Source organism: Erythranthe guttata, chromosome 10 (assembly GCF_056151865.1).
Source record: "Erythranthe guttata isolate IM_541 chromosome 10, IM_541, whole genome shotgun sequence".
Taxonomy (NCBI): Eukaryota; Viridiplantae; Streptophyta; class Magnoliopsida; order Lamiales; family Phrymaceae; genus Erythranthe; species Erythranthe guttata.
This window is the reverse complement of record NC_142542.1, coordinates 6,752,306-6,772,724: the sequence shown is the minus strand read 5'-3', so window position 1 is coordinate 6,772,724 and position 20,419 is coordinate 6,752,306. Positions and strand designations below refer to the sequence as shown.

The following is a 20,419-nucleotide window of genomic DNA, read 5'->3' as shown; positions in this document are numbered from 1 at the left end:
TTAATATTATATATAAAGTTAATAATTATAGTAAATGACATCTTATATATCTTATCTTACATCTTATATCTTATATATAAAAGAAATAAACGTTGGGCAACCCTAAAAAACCCTGATGGTATTTCTGTAATTATTTATTTTAAATTTTTTTCTCTATTAATTTCTAACTTAAATTTTAACAATTATCTTATATATAAAAGAAAGAAACGTTGGACAACCCTAAAAAACCCTGATGGTATTTCTGTAATTATTTATTTTAAATTTTTTTCTCTATTAATTTCTAACTTAAATTTTAACAATTATCAAAATTAAAACTAACCCATGAAGAATCCTACTTATTGGTACTTATGTTATTATTTATTTCTAATATTTTTTCTCTACTAATTTTTTAACAATAATTTTCAACAATTATTAATCTCCTATTTTTCACCAATATATCTCAAATCTTAAGAGATAAAGTTATTCGATTTGTTAAATCTTAGCCTATTTATTTGCATTATAAATCTTAATATGTAAGATTTAAAAAAACTAATGTTATATAAAATATGAATAATACTTAATTTTACTATATTAGCGTACTATATTTTCTTATTATGTTATTATTTTCTTTCACTATTTAAATAATATCCCGCATGGGGGAAAAATGCTAGTGAATAATTATACAAAATGATGACATGTTTTTTGATAATTTTTCTTAACCAATCAAATGGACACATGTGATGAAATTGAGGACATGTCATCATTTGAAATTGACAAATGTCAATCAATTAGGTTTGGAATTCAACTTTTGTGCAGATCATAACGCGTAATGATTTTTGTAAAATAACATATCGAGCCATTGTCCATACTTTCAGCATCATCAATATTGAGATTCTCTTGAATTGCAAAGGGTTGGTACACACATACACATATTAAATAACCAATCACATGAATCACACCTCCATGTGGATCCATTGGCAGGAATACATCCTTCATGTATAAAAGCCCCACTGCATAAACCACAACAAAATAAAGATTTGAAATCTTCCATTTCAGTCATCCCACATACAATGCAAGATCCAGAGCGTTGAACGACTTTGATTGATTCCCTACATGCGACTCACATACATGGATCGAAATTAGGGTCAAAATACGCATTGTAAAGAACACATAATTTGGACTGAGCGCAAACAACTGTTTTGGGCCATAAAGTACGAACGACTTTGTATAATAAACTGCATGAAAAAAATTAAAAAAGTATATTAAAATTAACAACCCAAAACAAAGAACGACAAATAATACTCATATGTATATATAAAAATAATTGTGAATATAAAACTATGCATATTAATTATAAAAATATATATAAAAAAGGATAAAAAAATGTAATATGAAACTGTATAATACGAACATTGTGCACTTTGTAATGGAGTGGTGGTAGATAAAAATGTAATTAATGTGGAGTGATTTAAATAGTATTGAACATGAACTTTATTTTATGGAAAAAATAAAAATTCAAAAGATTTATATATTAGTAAATGAATGAAGAGAATAATTCCTTACTAATAGGAAAAAGAAGAGAGGTTAAAATGATTGGAATGCCCTTCATTAATATACTCAATTTAGGAAGTTAGTAATCCAGAGTGTTTGTGAAAATGCCCAAAAAAGACTTAATAGTTAAAACATAGAGTTTATTGCATTTACTAACCCTGTAAAAATCGTAACTGTGCAATTCCCCCTGTCATAAAAAAATTAGCAAATACCCTCGTGCTTATTAGTCAAAGGCAAAAAACCCCATCAGAGCAGATCGTGTGTTCCAATCGCGGGTTCTGCGATTCTTTCTTCTTTTTGTCCTATGAAATGACAAAAATGGCCCCCAAAGCCTAGACCATCATCATCTCCTCTCTCGTCTCTCCTCTCTTCTTCGTCTTTCTGCCCTTCTTTTATTTTTCTGAACAAATTATCTCCAAATCTTCATTAATGGAGAAAACGTGTATATATACTAAATCCCAAATCAACAAATTGAATATGGAATTTGGCCCCTTCTTTCTCTATCTCTCTCGAATTGAAGGTTTCTCCCAAAATTTGAAATCAATTTCTGCTGCTAAGCTCAACAACCCACCGCTCAACAGCTATCATCTTTCCCAAGCCTCAGCCGCCGCATTGGCGATCGCCGGTGCTTCCATAATGTCACCGGAATCTTCACCCAAAAGGAAGCCGATTGTAACCTTTAAAACCCTTTTCCCCGACTTCTCAAAAAGGAATGAAGAAGAAAGAAGATTTCAGATTCGGTCACTCGAGATGGTTTAATATTATAGTTTGGAATCGATTAGAGTTTTGACAAGTTTTTTACTTCATCTTCTGGTAGCGGAGATGGGTCCAGAATCGGCGGAGTGAAGATGATGATGACTTTCTTTAAATTATGTTTTGGAAAATTGCAATTTGACCTTTTTAAGTTTCTGCAACTTTTTTCAAAATTCAACTTGGTCACTTAGTTTTAAAAATTACATATTTTAAGGAGTGGGGATTTTCTTCTTGCAAAAGCCTCCCTTGGGTATTTTCGTCTTTTTACACACGGTCAATGGGGAAAACGTAAATGGGTTGAGTGTGTTATCTAAAACAAAATATAGGGGGGTATTTGCTAATTTTTTTATGATAGGGGGGAATCGCGCAGTTGCGATTTTCACAGGGGTACTAAATGCAATTTACTCTTAAAACATATATATTTAAACTTCATTATTTATGGATACACAAACACTCACTTTATTTAGGTAAGAAAAAAATAAGGAAGCAGTTTTATTAGCAGCTTCTCTTGAACTTTGACAGCCAAAACTTAAACAAGAAAACACACACACACACAGCACACAGAGAAAAATAGCACACAGCATAAAGTATTATTACATATTAGCAGCAGCTGGTATAATCCTTACTTCTCTGCCTTAAAAGCCTCTTCTTTCCCATTAGCCATGTTCTTGAAGGACTGAAATCTAAAACCCTTGTCTCCGAACTTCGTTTTCGAGTAAAAACTCAGATAATCTTGAAAACGAACACAATTCGGAAGCAAAAGCTCCGGAGCAGGGGAAATAACCGCATCGCCGCACGGGTTATAGAAAGTGGCAATCGAGAGCCTATTCCCATCCTTCATTGCCATCACCCTGTGCAGAGCACTCTTGTATACCCCATTACTCAGTATCTCGATCTGATCGCCCGTGTTAATGAATATTCGATTGTTCTTCGAAGGCGGGATTTTCACCCATTTCCCGTCTTTGAAAAACTCGAGCCCGGGCACTTGATCGTCTTGGAGCAAGAGAATGATCCCGCCTGCATCCGTGTGCTCCCTGAGCCCTCTCATAAGCTCCGGCTTCGGACACTGAGGATAAACTGCTGCTTTTGTCCCCACAGTGGGGCCAACACTTCCCGAGAATGCATCCTTTATGCGATCCTTGTCGATTCCAAGATTCTCGCACATGAGCTCCGATAGATTCTCTGCTAGCTTGATTAGTTGCTCGATGTATTCGTCCATTGCCTTTCTGCATATACGGGCGTACATTAAATTTTTTCGGATGCAAGATTGAATTATTTCGCGACGAATTGTTTTTTTGTAAAACTTACTGGAGGTCTTTGGAGAGGTCGGAGAGATCGTTGATGTTGGAATTCGGGCGGTGCCAAACGAAGAAGGTGCTCTCCCAATCTTTGTCCTTAATAAACTTGTTGATATCCATTTTCTTCGCCGTATCCGAGTTGTAGAAGCTCTCTTTCATATTGTCTTCGTAATGAGTGTTCATTAAAAGCTTCACCTTCTCCATGATGTCTTTATCAATTCCGTGGTTCTCAATCTTCACGTACCGAAGAAAGAAAAAACGCAATTATTTTCCGGAAAAAAAAAAAAAAAAAGAATTTCGCTTTGAAATTAAATTTCAGTTACCATAAAGAAGCCCCATTTTTCGCAAGCCTCGTGCAGAAGCACCATCGTGTTGCTTCGTTTCTCGCCGTCGAGCTCGCTAAAGTCGATCACGGGTATTATTTCCATCTTCACAGATTTATTGTTCTTGTGAATGTTTGTTTGAATGTGAGATAAGAGAAAGTTAGTTGATGTGGTTTATATATATAGGCAGCAGTTGGGGAATGTAGAATATACTTACATTATTACATATATATATATATATATATATATATATATATATTTTTTTTTTTATTATTAGTTACATGTTAACGGTAAACTTACTGAAAGTAGATTAGTTTGGCGCTTTGGGGAAAAACGAGGAAGGTTAATTAAGGCCCATATTCAGACCACCACTCCACCATCACCATGTGATTTTAAGCTTTTAATAATAATTTGACTTCAAATCAAATCTATTATTTTATTTGTCTCCCATATATCTTTGCTTCATTCTTGTTGAAGATTTTTTTTTTTTTTTGTCTTGATATATATGATGCTTCCTTTCTTCACCTCCTCCCCATGTGAATTAAACCCCCAACAACTTTATTTTTAAGAGAACTCGCAGTTATTCGAACTGCGCTGAATAAACTCCGTTTTCGTGCAGTAGCTCACTAATTACACGAAAAATACGAAAAATGTAAATCATGTTCAGCTAACCATGTGAGAGTTTCAAAAGTTATCTTGCTCTGCCAACTAGGTGACCGGTAAGGACATTTTTTATTTTTGTTTCTTTTTAGCATGTCTAATGGGATTTTTACTATTTAAAATTTTCTTGTATTAAAAGTATTGTAATTGGCTTGCATTGTAGATCATTGTTTTGGTAAAACCAAGTGCAAGTGTGCCATTGAATGAGGTGACTTTTTTTTTTCGAAAAAAAAATAAAAATTACAATGAGGTGACTTTAGATATGGGCAATAATCATATTGGCTCCACCTCAACATGTATTAATTAATTTTTCGAATTTATTCGAATTTTTACCATTTTGTATTCGAGTTTGAGTCAAGTTTCATATCTTGTGTCGCACTTAAATGTTCCCAATTACGGGTTCACTTTGTTCACAAAACGAGTTCAAACAAACCTTTATCATTTCATTCAAGCTCGACTACCATGATTTACTTTTAATAAAAAAATAAAAAAATAATTCAATAAAGTAGAATAAAAAAATGAGAGAGCCCAACCAAAATGAAACCATGGGCTTACTTTTTTTTTTTCTTTCCAATGGGCGGTATACATATTGGGCTGTCCCATTATGTTTTTTTTATATAATTATGATAATGTAAGAAGCTATTAAAATTAACAACCCAAAAGAAAGAACGACAAATAATACTCATATGTATATATAAAAATAATTGTGAATATAAAACTATGCATATTAATTATAAAAATATATAAGAAAAGATAAAAAATGTAATATGAAACTGTATAATAAGAGCATTATGCACTTTGTAATGGAGTGGTGGTAGATAAAAATGAAATTAATGTGGAATGATTTAAATAGTATTGAGCATGAACTTTCTTTTATGGAAAAAATAAAAATTCAAAAGATTTATATATTAGTAAATGAAATCAAATCAAACAAATAAAGGAAACAACCCAAAAAAATAAGATAATAACTTCTACGAAACAATCTTGCAATGTAAAATAACTATAAAGATGATTAATTTTGCAATTCAGTTAAATACGGTATTGGAAATCTTGCAATTCAGTTAATAGAAATTAATTATATATAAAGACTTAATTGTACTATCTTGCTAATTCTATTCACTACTAGAAAACTGCAGTTTAGCAACGGTCATTAGCGATGGATAATAGATCTGTCTCTAATAGGTAGATTTAGCAACATAATTAGCGACGGAACAATAAATCGTAGCTTTAAAAATAAACCATCGGCTATAGTAACGTGAATTAGCGACGGATGAAAAATCCGTGTCTAAATTGAACATTTAGCTACAGAGATTGCAACGGAAAACAACTCTGTTGCTAATAAAAATATTTAGAGTTGCAAATTGCAATACCCGTTGTTAATTATTATAAATTAAGTACTGAATATTTTTTTATTAATTTTTAGTTTTCACTTTACAATTTCTCCAAGTCGTTTTTTTTTTTTTTTTCACTCTCTCACTTTCCCTATTTCGCTTCAGCCCTTCCGCTGCCATTGTTCCTTTAATCCAACCTCGACCACCCATCCTCCTCCCTTCGTTCCACTAGGCCAAATTTCATTTCATACGACGTTTTCTTTGCGACGATATTGTAAACGTCGCTCACATTGCGACGTTTTCTTAACTTATCGTCGCAATAATGCATAATTTAAATTCAAATTCTAAAAAATGAGTAAATACTGCGACGCTTCTAAATTACGTCGCAGAAATCATCGCAAACTTTTAAACGAAAAGTTCCGTGAAGAAACAGCGACGAATCGGTTATATACGTCGCAATTTCGCGACGTTATTGTAAATATTCGTCGCAAGAGAAAAAAATATTTTTTATTTTTTTCAATTAATAATATTTGCGACTATAATTATGAAACGACGCAAGGTGATTGGAAAATTGGCGACGTTTATATATTATTGCGTCGCAATGGTTTTCCAATTAAAAATTTCTAAATTTGTTTTTCGACGTAAATAATGCAATGGATTGAAACGTCGCAATATAATTGGTTTTTTTTTTCACAATTTTTCTGTTGCGACGTTTAATTAAGTAAAGTTGCTATTTTATTTCCATAAGCTTGTTGTGGCGACTAAAATATAGGAAAACGTCGCAAGGAAATTTTCGGGATGATTACAGTTTTGGTCCCCCAAGTTTGCACGTTTTTCACTTTTGGTCCCCCATTTAACGCCGTCAACAAAATACACACTAATATTGTCACATTTTAACACATTTAGTCCCTCCGTCTGTTTGACCGTTAAGTAGTAACGGTCAACTGTTGAATTTGGGGTTTTTCTTTGAGAAAATTGCAATAAGACCCCTGTAGTCTTTCAAAATATTATAAAAACCTCTAAAATTTTATTCAACCATAATTTAACCCCTATTTCATCAATTAACCAATTTTAACCAATGACCCCAATTTCTCAAAATTGGGTAATCTGACGTTGACTTTCTTTTTAACTCGGTTGACTCTTTTGTCGATTGATATTTTTTCCCGTTGTTGACCGATGTTGAATGTCGGCTCAACAACGTTGACATTTTTTTTCTTGATTTTTATTTCAACTGTTCAGTAATGGAAAAATATAATTAAAAAAAATCAAAACTGATAATCGGCGAGAAAATAATATCATAAAAAATGAAAAAGTCAACGCAAAAACGTTGTAATAGAGTGGTTCTCTCATTACAAATTACTCCGCACATGCCTAATTCATCTTCTTCATATTTTCTTGGGAAGAAATTTGAGATGCACTAGCGGTTCCACGAAGAAAAATTTGAGGGGAAGAAAATATGGATTTTAGAATTTTTTGAAAATTGTATTTAGGCACTAAAATTTTAGATACAAACTTTCTTAGAAGGTTGTAATTTTAATATTACGATACTAGATGTTAATATAGTATTATTATTGTGTTATAAAGTAATTGTGTTGATTGGAAAAAAAAAATCAAAGGAAAAAGTTCGTAAAAAATCAAGAAAAATAAAAAAAATCAACATTGGTAACCGAGAATACAATGTCGGTGAACGGCGTCAAAATCAATTTTAAATAAAAAAACTCAATGCCGAAAAAAAATTTACAAAAAAAAAAAAAAAATCAACGGCGGTCAAGGGTCAACGGTAATGGTGGTAAAAATTGGGGTTGTTTGTCAAAATTGATTAAATGATGAAATTGGGGTTAAATTATGGTTGGGTAAAATTTTAGGGGGTTTTAGAATATTTTAAAAGAATGCAGGGTCTGAGTGCAATTTTTATCTATGAAAAATCCCAAATTCAGCCATAATTCAACAGTTGACCGTTACTACTTAATGGTCAAACAGACGGAGGGACTAAATGTGTTAAAATTTGACAACATTAGTGTGTATTTTGTTGACGGCGGTAAATCGGGAACCAAAACTGGAAAACATGCAAACTTGGGGGACTAAAACTGTAATTATCCCGAAATTTTCGGTCCTGCGACTAATAAGTATAAACGTCGCGAAACCAAATTAAAACCCCTTTCCCACCCTAATTTCAGAACACGTTTGGTCCGTCTCTTCCCAAATCACAGCTGCTCCCACACCCCTCCTCCGCCGAAGTAAATCAGTCCGCCGTCGCCGTCGCCGTCGGTGTCGCGGCTGACGGCATAAGGCCCTTGTGATAGCCACCGCCAAAATCCCTCTATCTCAGCTCCTCCTCCGTCTTCAATATTCTCCACAGAAATCCACCCCCATCGTGCCGACGACATCACCGGTTACTAAGGCCGATCCACCACCGAAGCCTTCTTCTCCCGCTCCTCCTCCCTGTTTCACACCGCCGCTGCCGCTCCCGCTCCCGCCGTCGGAGCCGTGGGACTTGCCGTAAGTTTTTTATTTATTCTGCATAATTATATTTTATATATTTTTATAGATTTTATTATCAGTGATTCATGAATTATTATTATTAGAAAACAAAAGAAAAATTATTTCTTTAAAAAAAATAAAAAAAAAATCGAAATAATGTTGACAGCTGCAATTTCATTGAATTAATGTGAAGGTGGTTGAAGGGCCAAGAACGAGAGGAGCATCAAGAATTATTGGAGTTGACATTAATCCCGATAAAATTATTAAAGGTATCAAATTAAATTAATAAATAAATAAACTCGCCATTTAATTTATTGTACTTATAGTATATTCATCCACTTGGAGTAATTAATAATCAATAAATTATGAAATTTTGTTTTAATAGGTAAAGCAATTGGGATCACAGACTTCATAAATCCCAAGGATTTGAACAAGCCACTGCACGAATTTGTAGAGGGTAAGTTAAATTATTTTATGTATATAAAATCTTTGTTAAATTATTTTATATATATGTGCTTTGTTAAATTATGTACACATTATTCCCCTAAACATCACATCTGATCTAAGATATAATGGTTAATATAATGGTAAATCCATAACAGTGATCACAATTTTCAATCTTTGTCTATTGTCGCCTCCGATTGTTGGGAAAAGTAAAAAATGCAAAGGTCCCAAAAATTCCAAATTGCTGCTCCTTCCCTCTTAGGTTTTCAATCCTCCACTACTCACCGCCGCAGCGACGCCACTCATGTCGTCTTCAACTAGATCTGCCTATTCACATATGAAATTAAACTGGCAGTAGAATGAAACCAAACCAGGTAAATCATTGTAATTTCATTATTTACGAATAGGTTTATGTCTTTGTTTAATATTTTATTTGATAAAAACCCTAATATAGGAATGGGTATTTTGGTTGTTCTTAACAGTCACTCATTTCCATTCACAGTATGCCATATAATACAAGACTTTAGTGATATTTTTATGTTTTTAGGAATTGTTTATGTGCTATTGGTGATAATGATACTGAAGTTTTGGATCGGAGAATGAATATTCATATCATCAAGTCAATAATGTATGAGACTTGGGTTTCAATTTTAGTTTTGGATTGCATTTTATAATCAATATTATGTCTTAATTTCAGTTTCGGATTGCTTTGGAGAATGAATATTATGTTCTACTTCCAGTTTTGGATCGAGAGTGACTATTGTTTTTCACTTACAGTTTTAATCTTTGATTACTTTAAATAGGGAGATATATTACATCTCAATTTCAATTATTAAGTCCTGGTACTGATCATTCTCATCTAGCATTTATTATACTAAAAACCAAAATTGAGGCTTCTACACTTAATGTAATAGTGTTAGTAATCAGATAGATTAATTAGTTTTGTAGATCTAATGTATTTTATAATTTTGATTTTTCGTTTTATTCCTAAACTATTGTATGATTATGTACATGTAATGATGAATGGATTCAATAGCTAATTTTAAAATATTTTTAATATTTATATTATTATTCTTGTGTTGATTAAATTTTATAATTCAATTTAATTTTTCATGGGCAGATCTCAATGTCTGATGCAATTAAAATTTAAATTGTTGGGAACATCTAGATTCAAGGTAAGGACTATGTTCTTCTTTATTTGCTCATTCTTGTACTGCAAATAAGCTGCAAAATATTGTTACGTAAAACCTGTAGCATATTATATTTCACCCTTATATTATATATTTCACTCTACAACTTTATTTTATCATGTGTTTCTACAGAAGCAAACAAATTTGTTCGTTGGTTACAGTGAGTCAACTCAGGTTCAGAATAAATAGGTATAAAAAAGGAGAAATGACGAGCTATCTGTGGAGGAAATACGCTGACTATGTGTACACGAAATGGGAGAGGACGATTCTCTGGGATATGATTGATCCATACCGGCGGCCCAAATCGTTCACTCCGTTAGTCACCATCTACATCTGTGCTTTTTATACCGGTGTTGTAGGCGCTGCAATCACCGAGCAACTCCACAAGGTAAAACCTAACCACTTGTTTCTCCAACCTTTTTTTCAGATTCAAAATGAATTTTGCTTGGCACTATTAATTTGCTCTATTGATTTTCTTATGAATTATTGAAATCTTTTTGGCACTATTAATGATTTTTTTTATAACTGCAAGTATTAGATTGGTATGCCTCTAGTCCTAGGTCTTTTAGATGGTGAAATATTCGGGTAAAATAGAACAAAACCCGAGTTCTGGGCATCGAATTGTAAAATTGAATTCCTTCGGTTCGTGTTTGCTAATTTTGAATTCGATTGAAATCTACGATACTGATTTTGACGAAGAACCACACGTGTTGTCGATGTGTCTGTCTGTCTCTATGCTCTTTGCATTATAACTTCAGTTGCATTATATCTCATATATATATATATATATATATATATATATATATATATATATATATATATGTATTCTGAAATAGTTATAATTCGGAATTGTGTTTTGAAATTGAATTATGTTGCCTGCATTTTAGAAGCTCTTACTCTACAAGTCTTTCAATCTACAAGGTTAAGTCCGTAATCGGAATATGAATGCACGCTACTTAAGATAATTTCCTGAATGGTTTCATCTACTGTTTAATTGTATGAGAACAAGCGTTTGCCTATTTTACACTTGTCAGAATACTGGTACTGAAAACTAAATAGATTTGCGGTTCAATGTTTTTTCTTAGGAGAAATATTGGGAAACACACCCTGGGGAATCTGTTCCTTTAATGAAGCCAATGTTTTACCGAGGGCCTTGGAGAGTTATGAGAGGTGACGTGCCTCCATTCATCAAGAACGAATAGCTAAATGCAGCCACCACTTAGCTATGGGTGCTTGGTTATCATTTGTATATTTCCAAGATATCAGAAAAGATGCAGGTAAGAGAGAAAAATACGGAGTTGTAGAATCGAGGACTTGATACAAAGATGCAGAATAAGATGTTATAGTCTTATTGACAAGCTCAATGATTAGTTGTAATTGACAGAGCAGTACAAATAGGAAATACAGAGGAACAACAACAGCGAAACTCGAGAAAAACAAGAATTGCAGTTATTCATTGATCATCATAAATAATAATTTGCAAGATCGAATCTACAGTTGCAATAATCTTAATCACAGATCACCGGAATTCGAATCGTGAATAGCCAGAGGTTTATTCGTGTTTTCCAATTGTTTTATAATGTTATCATAAGCCACCATCACTACAAGCCCTACCGGAACCAATACATAATCAAGAATCTGTTTCTCCATATATATCTGAATTTCAAATATATAATATATGAGATTTATTTTAGAAAAAAATATTAAAATTAAAATCAGATGTGATTAATTATGCAAAAAATATATCTTCTTGTGGAGTAGTGAATGAGCCAAAAAGAAAGTGTACCGTGAACAACTGCGGTTTATATATATATACACACAGTATAATTGTTCAAGTACCATACATACATTTAAAATTAGTTTAGTTTAGTTACAGGAACCCTTACGGGACATAGTTATCATTGAAAAACATACAAACAACATAATTAAAATAGACATTGCCTGGCAATTGACAACCACACGTGGTTAAGCCGTTGAATCGATACCAAAGGGGAGTAAAATGTAAAATACAGAAACCACAAGAGGTTAACTGTTATTACCCTAAATTTTTAATATATATTTCCATTATTAATGCAATACATATCAAGTATAAATAAATAAATAAATAAAACATTCAACTTCTATAGTAATAAGTGCTAAACATATATAAAATAGTAGAATAAAAAACTATCTATTATAACAATAACAACAATATAATATACCCAAGTACTATATAAATATCATACATAGAAAAATTAACATGACACGTGCAACGCACGTGCACCTGCCTAGTGTATATATAGAGAGAGAGGGGGGAATGAAATTCCCCACAAATATGAATATGTACCTGATCGAAACACCAATATCATCAAGCAATCTTCTGCACAAAAATTAGAAAAAGGGGAACGAAATCCCTCACAAAGATCTGCTCGTCTACTCGAGATTCGGTCGTTAGGATTAAGTCTCGTCGTCATCGATTTTTTCTGGTTATGCCATCTCTTGTGTTTGTACGTCATGGTGGTCCTTCATTCCTCCGCCGAGAGAAGAAAAGCGGAAGAAAGAGAGGGCGGATGGGGAAGATGGAAATATCGACCGAGAGAGAGTGAAGGAGAGAAAACTTGTGTGGCTAGGGTTAAACGGCGTGGGATATGGGTGGGTTTGGTGGAGGGTATAATTGTACTATATATTTTAAAATTAAATTATGGATTCATCGAGAACAAAAAAAAAAATGGACCCCCTCTAATAGTAAATATCGTATGAGGAGGTTTTGTTAAATAATCCCTTTTTTTAATCAATTATCCTGCTAAGTTGTTGCATATTATATAGTCCACCGCTCCCTAATCGAGATAATCATATTGAATTAATAGAAATGACTAAAATACTCCTAATTTTATATACATATAAATATTCAGTAGATCCCGCATGGATATAGCTCAACTGGTTCCGGATGTGGTAAGTTGGTATAAGGTCCTATGATCGAATTATGGCAGCTGCAATGTGGGAATTTCAACTTCAATGAGGGTTGATTCCTTGTGGGCACCACGTCCGTGTCCACTACCTTAACGGGCCGTTGAGTCACCATGATTTACATTCCTCTATCAAATACTTGTCGGACCAAGGGATGAGGGTCCTGGTGGCGAGGGATTTCGCCTTTTTTGATACATTAATATTTAGTAGAAAACATAATTATAAATAGTAGTCTGATGGCGGAGTAGAAGAAGTGGAAGAAGAGTCACGCGGCTCATCATGAAGCGCACTTGTTAAAATTAATGCCGATTGTCGAATATTCAAGAAGCACTAGCACACTATTTTGTAATATATTATCTGGAGTCTATAGGATTCAAGATTAGCTATATATATATATATATATATATATATATATATATATATATATATATATATATATATATATATATATATATATATATATATATATATATATATATATATATAACAATATTTAAGAATAGCTAGGATTGTAAAGAGAACCGTAGAGGAAGATTAATCTACCATTTTTCTAGAAATATCCTATGAAAAATACCTGTAAATACGTACTGCGGCATTGCAGACATATGAATGAACTCGACAAAAACTAATAAAGTCTTCAGCTTTAACTAAGTTCCACTGTCTCTTCTCTCTAAACTAATCAAATTATTTTAAAATAACAATCTATACCTTTCTCAAACTAACAAGGCGCGCGGTGGCAGAGTCGATGAAAAAGCATTGCAGGATGAAGCAAATGGGCTCGGAGCAGATGAGGAATATAACAAAGAGAATGAATAAGGCAACGGCCTTGTCGAGGACAAGTTGTTGCATGACCCTCTCAACCAAAAAATTAAGTTTTTAGTGAAATATATCATTTAATATTAATATCACGACCCCTCAAGTGCAAGCAAATTATATTTGAAACTATTATTATCCTATTTGAATTCTAATTTCATGTGGGGATAAAAGAAAATAAAAATTCCGTCTTATAAGGAAAAAAAAATTCTTCCATATCAGGACCTTTCATTTGGCTTAATACTGATACCATATAGAATGATCATCTCAACTAAAAGTTTAAGCTTTTAGTGAAATGTATTATTTAATATTAATATCTCCAATAGATTGGATGTAACGACCAACAACACCAAACTATCAACATCAACAACAACGCCTGAAGATATAGAGGTGTACGGCAGAGGCCATGGGGCAAATGGGCAGCATATATTATTTTTTGATTTTTATTTTTTTATAAATATCATGCCATTCGAGTACCGAACACTAATCAAACACAAAACAAATAAAGATCTAATTCTTTAATTAATGTATATATATCTTTATTAGATTTTGAGTTATTTTAGATATAGCTGAACCTAAAACAAACTAATACTCAACTATTAAAGTTCATATTTAAAAATAAACTCACAATTAATTTAAATATTTTATGTACGTAAAGGTAAGAACAAAATAACTCCCCGCATATTGTACATAATGAGAAATAAATGACAAAGTTTGACATAAGAGAAAAAATGAAAACAAACGAATTGAAACCCCATACACCGAATTCTTCAAAAGTCCAAACATTTTCCAATTTAGAGAATTATTCAGAAGTCCAAACATTTTCCAATTTAGAGAATCATGGAATATTCTGAATGTGTATATAATGACAGTTGAAGCAAAGTTACACTTTCATCGACTATTTTTCTTTTGAGGACGAAAACATTAACAACAAGATGAAAGTTGTCATTAACAAGGTTTCCACTTCATGTGTTCCTCAATTTGTTTTAGAGATCAATTTTGAAAATCCCCATTGGCACTTTGTTTCATTAAAATGACGCCTTAGTTTACTCGAAAATAAAAATATTCTAAAATCTGATTATAGAAAAAGATGGTGAAGATGACATCAAACTCCCAATTCATAATTCATGTCTAAATAATTAGTCTCAAGCATGACCAAGTATACAGAAAAATGTGGTAAGTGCCATTTTTTCTTTACTGTAGGATTATGATTTTATTTCCAAAAGCAATATGATAAATAGTACACCATAAGCCTTTTGAGGACTACAAACAGGATCGAGAAATAATTAGCAAGATACCATTTGTAATCTCCGGCTTCAAATTCTCTAGTTTCGTACTTATCAATCCCATTCAATAAAAATAACGAGAAATGTCTAATTTTTGTCATAAAATGTGCAGGCGAACATCACTCATTTGGGTCTGATTGGTTCAAGGAAAATAGCATGTAAAATAGTGAAAGAGTGATGTAAAATAGTTTTCTTGTTTGGTTGATAAGTGAAAAACTATGTAAAACAATGAAAATATGGAAAAATAATTACACTAAAACAAGGGACATGGGTTTCCCTAAAAAAATATGAGGAAACTGTGTCATTCTATCTCTCTCTTTACCTATTCTTCGTCCCTCTTGTCTCTTTTTCTCTCCTCACTCATCCCTTCTCTTTTCTCTCTTATGTATCTCTCTCCTCTCTTTTTTTTTTCTCTCCTCTATGTTACACGGATAAAATGTCCATCTTATTTTACATTTTGCTTTATTCGTTACATGCCACCTTTTCTCTGTTAGAATTTATTTTAAAATAAAAAAAATTATCTCTTTTTGCGTTATAATTTATTTTGAAATCAAAATGATCCAAACAAAACCTTAAATAATAATTTATTTTTATTTTTATTTTACTTGGTATTTTTCTCTATTATTTTCCCTTAAGAACCAAACATCACCATTTTTCTTAGGAACCAAACACAATTTAGATTTCAAAAGTTCTTGATTTCCTTTTCCTTTCCATTTTTATTTTCCTTATTTTGAAATCCATGAACGAATCATAGCCTTACCCATGCGAAAAGCATATAGAAGCTTGACATAGACATGATTGCATTTGAATGAGACTGGTAGGGAGAGTTGAAAGATTTTCACAGTTTTGGCAAAGTAAGGGGGGTATGGGAAAACTCAATCCTTATCAAAATTGTTCTATAAATTAAGTGTTGTAACCAAGTATAAGATTAAGAGGACGATCTGCCTCTCCTAGCTATGAGGAAAACCTCGTAATAAGAGGGAATTCCTAGGTCGGATATTATATCATCCATATTATTCGAAGTAACTAAGTTAGCACCCCGGTAGTCCCCGTCGCCGGCGAGAGAATTTCAGGAATTTGAAAGAGAGGGAGATGCATATTGAAAGTTCTTGCCATGAAAAATGATCTAAATCCGATTCATTTCTACCCTAGGGGAAGTATGAGGGTTCGCTCGCGTTTTCTAGGTTTGGTTAGGAAGGCAAGGAATCAAAGCCATTGGTGTCCTCGTCTAGCGGACGGAGACGGGAAGCTTGAGTTGATAGTTCATGCGATCGGGTTGATAAGCACATAGGACTAAACAAAGAAAAATATAGAAATATTGTGAAAGGAGGCGAAAAGTTGGCGAAATGCAATAACTTAAAGAAATCCGTAGATGATGCCGGAGGAAATTGAGATTTTTCAATCGGATAGATGCCGGAATTGTGAAGTTCTAAGAGAAGGAAAAGATTGCACAGGGATATTAAAATGGGTAAAAATTAAAATCCATAGAAAACCCGCCTTTATATATGTTGGGTGCTAAATACCTAACACGCAAGTGCACGTATCGCAAACAAGTAGTAAAAGTGGACTCGTGAGAGTCGGATGTCGATCCCACAGGGAATACTCAAATTATCTAATCCTAAGTATCAAATTCTAACAATTATGATTTTTATTCAGCCTACGCAAGGTTGTCAAATTTAATCAACTAATTAATTAAACTAATTATGAAAGCAAATAAACACGAGAAAATATTAATAAAAACGGACCTAGGATTTTATCTTCCCCCTATGCAAGAATTTCTCACCTGAAACCCCTCAATTATGCAATATATGATTCATGATTATTAACCCGAAACACTAATTTACTCATAACCCGCTGTCGCGTGTATTATGGGTCTATTATTCATAAACGATTCACTATATGTCTATGCAAACCAATTATGAATAAAGCATTAACTAACAAGTCTCGTAAATGGCTACCTAAGGTGATATTTGTATGTCTACGACACCACATGCAATTGACACACTCATTCGGTGAAAACTACTCGAAGGCTCTTATACTTACCGTCTAATTATCAAAATAGCTCTGTCGAGTCAATCCCAATAATCACAGATAAAACACATAAATTGATCAAGTTCATGCACTAACAATCATAACAAATATAAGAAATAATCATGAAATCATAATAGCATAATCTCAAGAAAACGGGTTCACAATCCCCACATAGGGTTCCAACAAAATCCTAGATTAAAAACTTAGCTACTCATAACGAAAAACATAATAAAAGTAATAAAAGTTATAGATTAAGAAAAGATAGGTGAAAGAAGAATTATGATGAAGAGTTGTCAATTCTCCGTCTTCGATTCTTCGTTCTCTCGCTTCTCTCGCTCCAAGGTTGTGTTCAAAAGTTTTCTTTGATTCGTGCTTGGTTTGGGCTTAAATAGATGTCCCAACTTGGTAGATGATTCTAGGTTTTCTTGTGTGTTTAAAAGTCCAAAATTGCCTCCAGCGTGATTTGGCACGGCCGCGCGAAAATCAGTGCAATTCTCGCACGGCCGCGCGAGAATCGCCGAACCTTCTGCCCAAATTCAGCATTTGGCACGGCTGTGCCAAAAATAGGCTAATTTTGGCACGGCCGTGCGGGCCTGTTTTCAGCCAATTTCAGCATATTTTTGATTATTTCACTTTTGGCCCATATTTTCTCCAAATTTGCAGTTTTGACCTCAAACTTTTCCAATTCTTCAATTTATACCTAAAATACAATAAATCAACTTTTTAACCACCAATTATCGTTAAATCACACCAAAAGCTCAAATAAAAAGGTACGATAAAGTATAAAAATATATACTTAACACACCCCCAAACTTGATCTTTTGTTTGTCCTCAAGCAAAAACTAGCAACTTTCACAGCAACACTCTCAACAAATGCCTCTCATCACATAGATTAATGGTCAACTTTCATTTTTTCAGAACTTGCAATTATCATGACAATTCTCAAAAAATTACAAGCTCGTAATTCAAAGATACGTATTCACTCACCATTGCTAAAAACCACAAACCATGCTATCACTTCAAGTATCCCATATTTACAAATTAAAAATGGAGAAAATTTATACTTACATAATAATATTCAACTCCAAAGACTCACCAAATTTCTCTACTCGGCTAGTATCAAATAATTGAGCTATTGGGATCATTGGGACTTTTTGGCTTTCAAATGTTGGGCTTTTTGGTTCGAGGTAGGAAATATGGGTATATGTGGCTATGCTTCTTGAATTGAGGTGATTACGCCAAATTTTGAAAGATAGGCGTTTGAAACAATGAATTCACCTCTAAGGACTTTAATAAACTCGATTCTGAAGAGTTCAAAAGTCTCCACTTTTGCTCTTAAGACAATGGATCGAGCTTTCAAAACAATTCAACAACTAGTCCTTACTTCCCCTTCTAGTCTCTTCTTCTTCTTTCTCTTTCTCTTTTTTTTTTTTTTTTTTTATTTATATATTTCTATTTTTTTCTTTTCTTTTTTTTTTTTTTTTTTTTTTTTTTTAGAAGAAGAAGGACCTTATAAAAATTTTTTCGACCGAACTCCAAGGGTTAATTTTTCAAAAATCTCCACTTATTCTACCTTATACACATTGGCTAAAAGAAAGAACACCGTTTCTCCAAGGCTCAATCAAGGTTCGAATGATAAAAATTTAAAGGTAGGCTTGAAAGGCTCAAACGGTTCAAAGATGGCCCAAATCACTTCCCAAATTGCTCAACAATTTAATATTTCACTTTGTAAATTCCTAAGGCAAGTTCTAAAACCGAATAGCATATGATACAGCATAAATTAATTCCACGTTTTAAAACACAAAACTTTCAACCAAAGCAAGGCATAATTCGTGATTCCTAACAATGACTCATTCCTACGACACTTTGAATCAAAAGCTCACCAAAATTCAATCACAATCAAGATAAAGCAAGCAATTTCATAACATCAACCATCTTTCATCATCATGATTCATCGAAGCATTTATCTCAACACAAAATTTTTTTTTTTTCGAAAGAAAAAACTAAAATAAAATAACTCAAATAAAAAAAAAAACTTAAGGCATGCAAACTAAAAAATTAAAGCACATAAAAACAGGCATGCAAACTAAAAAATTAAAGCACATAAAAACAGGTAATTTTCCACCCCCAAACTTTAAATTTACATTGCCCTCAATGTAATTAACACGAAGTTTAAGGATAGAATACACCTGAATAAGTCGTCTTGGCCGTCTCCGGTTTTCTCTCCACCCTCGCCTTTATTATGCTTCTGTTGAGTTTCGCACGGCCGTATGAGATTTTGAACTATTTTCCGCACGGCCGTGCGATTTGCCAAAATTGGGCAGTAGCTTCCAGATTTTTCACACGGCCGTGTGAAATTAAGCCTTGTTTTGGGACGGCCGTATGAGCTGCAAAATTGCGATTTGACCCCTGAAAATAAAAAAAAAATTGCTTATTTAATTAGCTTGCATGCTTATAAAATAAATAAATAAACTAAAACAAGAAACATAAATAAATAAATAAAAACAAAAATCTCGGGTTGCCTCCCGAGAAGCGCTAAGTTTATAGTCTTCAGCCAGACTTTGTTCCTTAAAACAGTTATGTCCAATCCAAAGCCTTGTAGATTGCGCATCCATCCATGAGCTTTATCACTTCAATTGCAACCAAGGCATGGATAGCATTGCAATATATCAGGGTCCATCTTAGCTTGTAGTCTTTTTTGGTTGTAATCAATCGGTACGAAACTAAGATGGGATCTTCATCACCCGCTCCCTCAAATCGGGATACAAAAATCTCCTGTCTGCGTATAACCTCCACCTCAAAAATATTAGTCTTCTCATCAACCACTCTTGATGCCTTCGAATCCACATTTAGATTAACGACAGAGCCCACAACTAGAATATCTTCAATCATTACATCCATGTCCTTCTTCTCTTGTTCTGAGGCATCTTCGTGGGTTAGCTCGATTGCCTTCTCAGATTCATCATGCTCAAGTGTCTTCGTAATTTCTATTTCTCTCACATCGACACTATTTTCCGGACATAGAAGATTTTTCTCACCGCAAGCTTCACCCGAATTTTCTTTGATATAACCATTGCCGATTTCGTCTGGAATATTTTCAAGAGATTCAGATTTTAATTTGAGCGTCATCTCTTCCAGTTGTATCTCCATGTTTTGAAATGATGCTTGAGTGGACTTCATGAATTCGGCAATGAGGGATACCAGATCAACTTGTTCATCAGTGGTATGCTGCTGCTGCATTGGATAATAATTTTGAAAATCATCAAATTGTGGCTCTCTATGTTGAAACTCGTTCAAATCTTGGTCTTGAAATCTTTGCTCGTATGTGTTGTT

At 33.2% G+C, this 20,419-nt stretch overlaps 2 protein-coding genes across 9 annotated transcripts; one reads left to right on the top strand and one right to left on the bottom strand.

Moving 5' to 3' along the window:
- Positions 1-2,683: 2,683 nt before the first annotated feature.
- On the bottom strand, positions 2,684-4,118 carry LOC105969222 (1-aminocyclopropane-1-carboxylate oxidase 1). Its single transcript, XM_012993971.2, has 3 exons — positions 3,905-4,118; positions 3,592-3,815; positions 2,684-3,509 (listed from the first exon to the last, which is right to left on the bottom strand). Exons 1-3 carry the CDS (start codon positions 4,007-4,009, stop codon positions 2,906-2,908), a joined length of 933 nt encoding a protein of 310 aa, XP_012849425.2. The 5' UTR covers positions 4,010-4,118; the 3' UTR covers positions 2,684-2,905.
- Positions 4,119-8,049: 3,931 nt separating this feature from the next.
- Positions 8,050-11,500, top strand: LOC105969318 (uncharacterized protein At4g29660). 8 transcript variants are annotated; one of them, XM_088824922.1, is made up of 7 exons: positions 8,050-8,394; positions 8,570-8,645; positions 8,762-8,833; positions 8,979-9,174; positions 9,941-9,995; positions 10,172-10,398; positions 11,096-11,500. In XM_088824922.1, exons 6-7 carry the CDS (start codon positions 10,216-10,218, stop codon positions 11,210-11,212), a joined length of 300 nt encoding a protein of 99 aa, XP_088681048.1. In that variant the 5' UTR covers positions 8,050-8,394; positions 8,570-8,645; positions 8,762-8,833; positions 8,979-9,174; positions 9,941-9,995; positions 10,172-10,215; the 3' UTR covers positions 11,213-11,500. The 8 variants fall into 8 exon arrangements, with proteins under 8 accessions (XP_088681048.1, XP_088681043.1, XP_088681045.1 ...); XM_088824917.1 differs by having other exon boundaries at positions 10,143-10,398; XM_088824919.1 differs by having other exon boundaries at positions 8,979-9,194.
- The last annotated feature ends 8,919 nt before the right edge of the window (positions 11,501-20,419 follow it).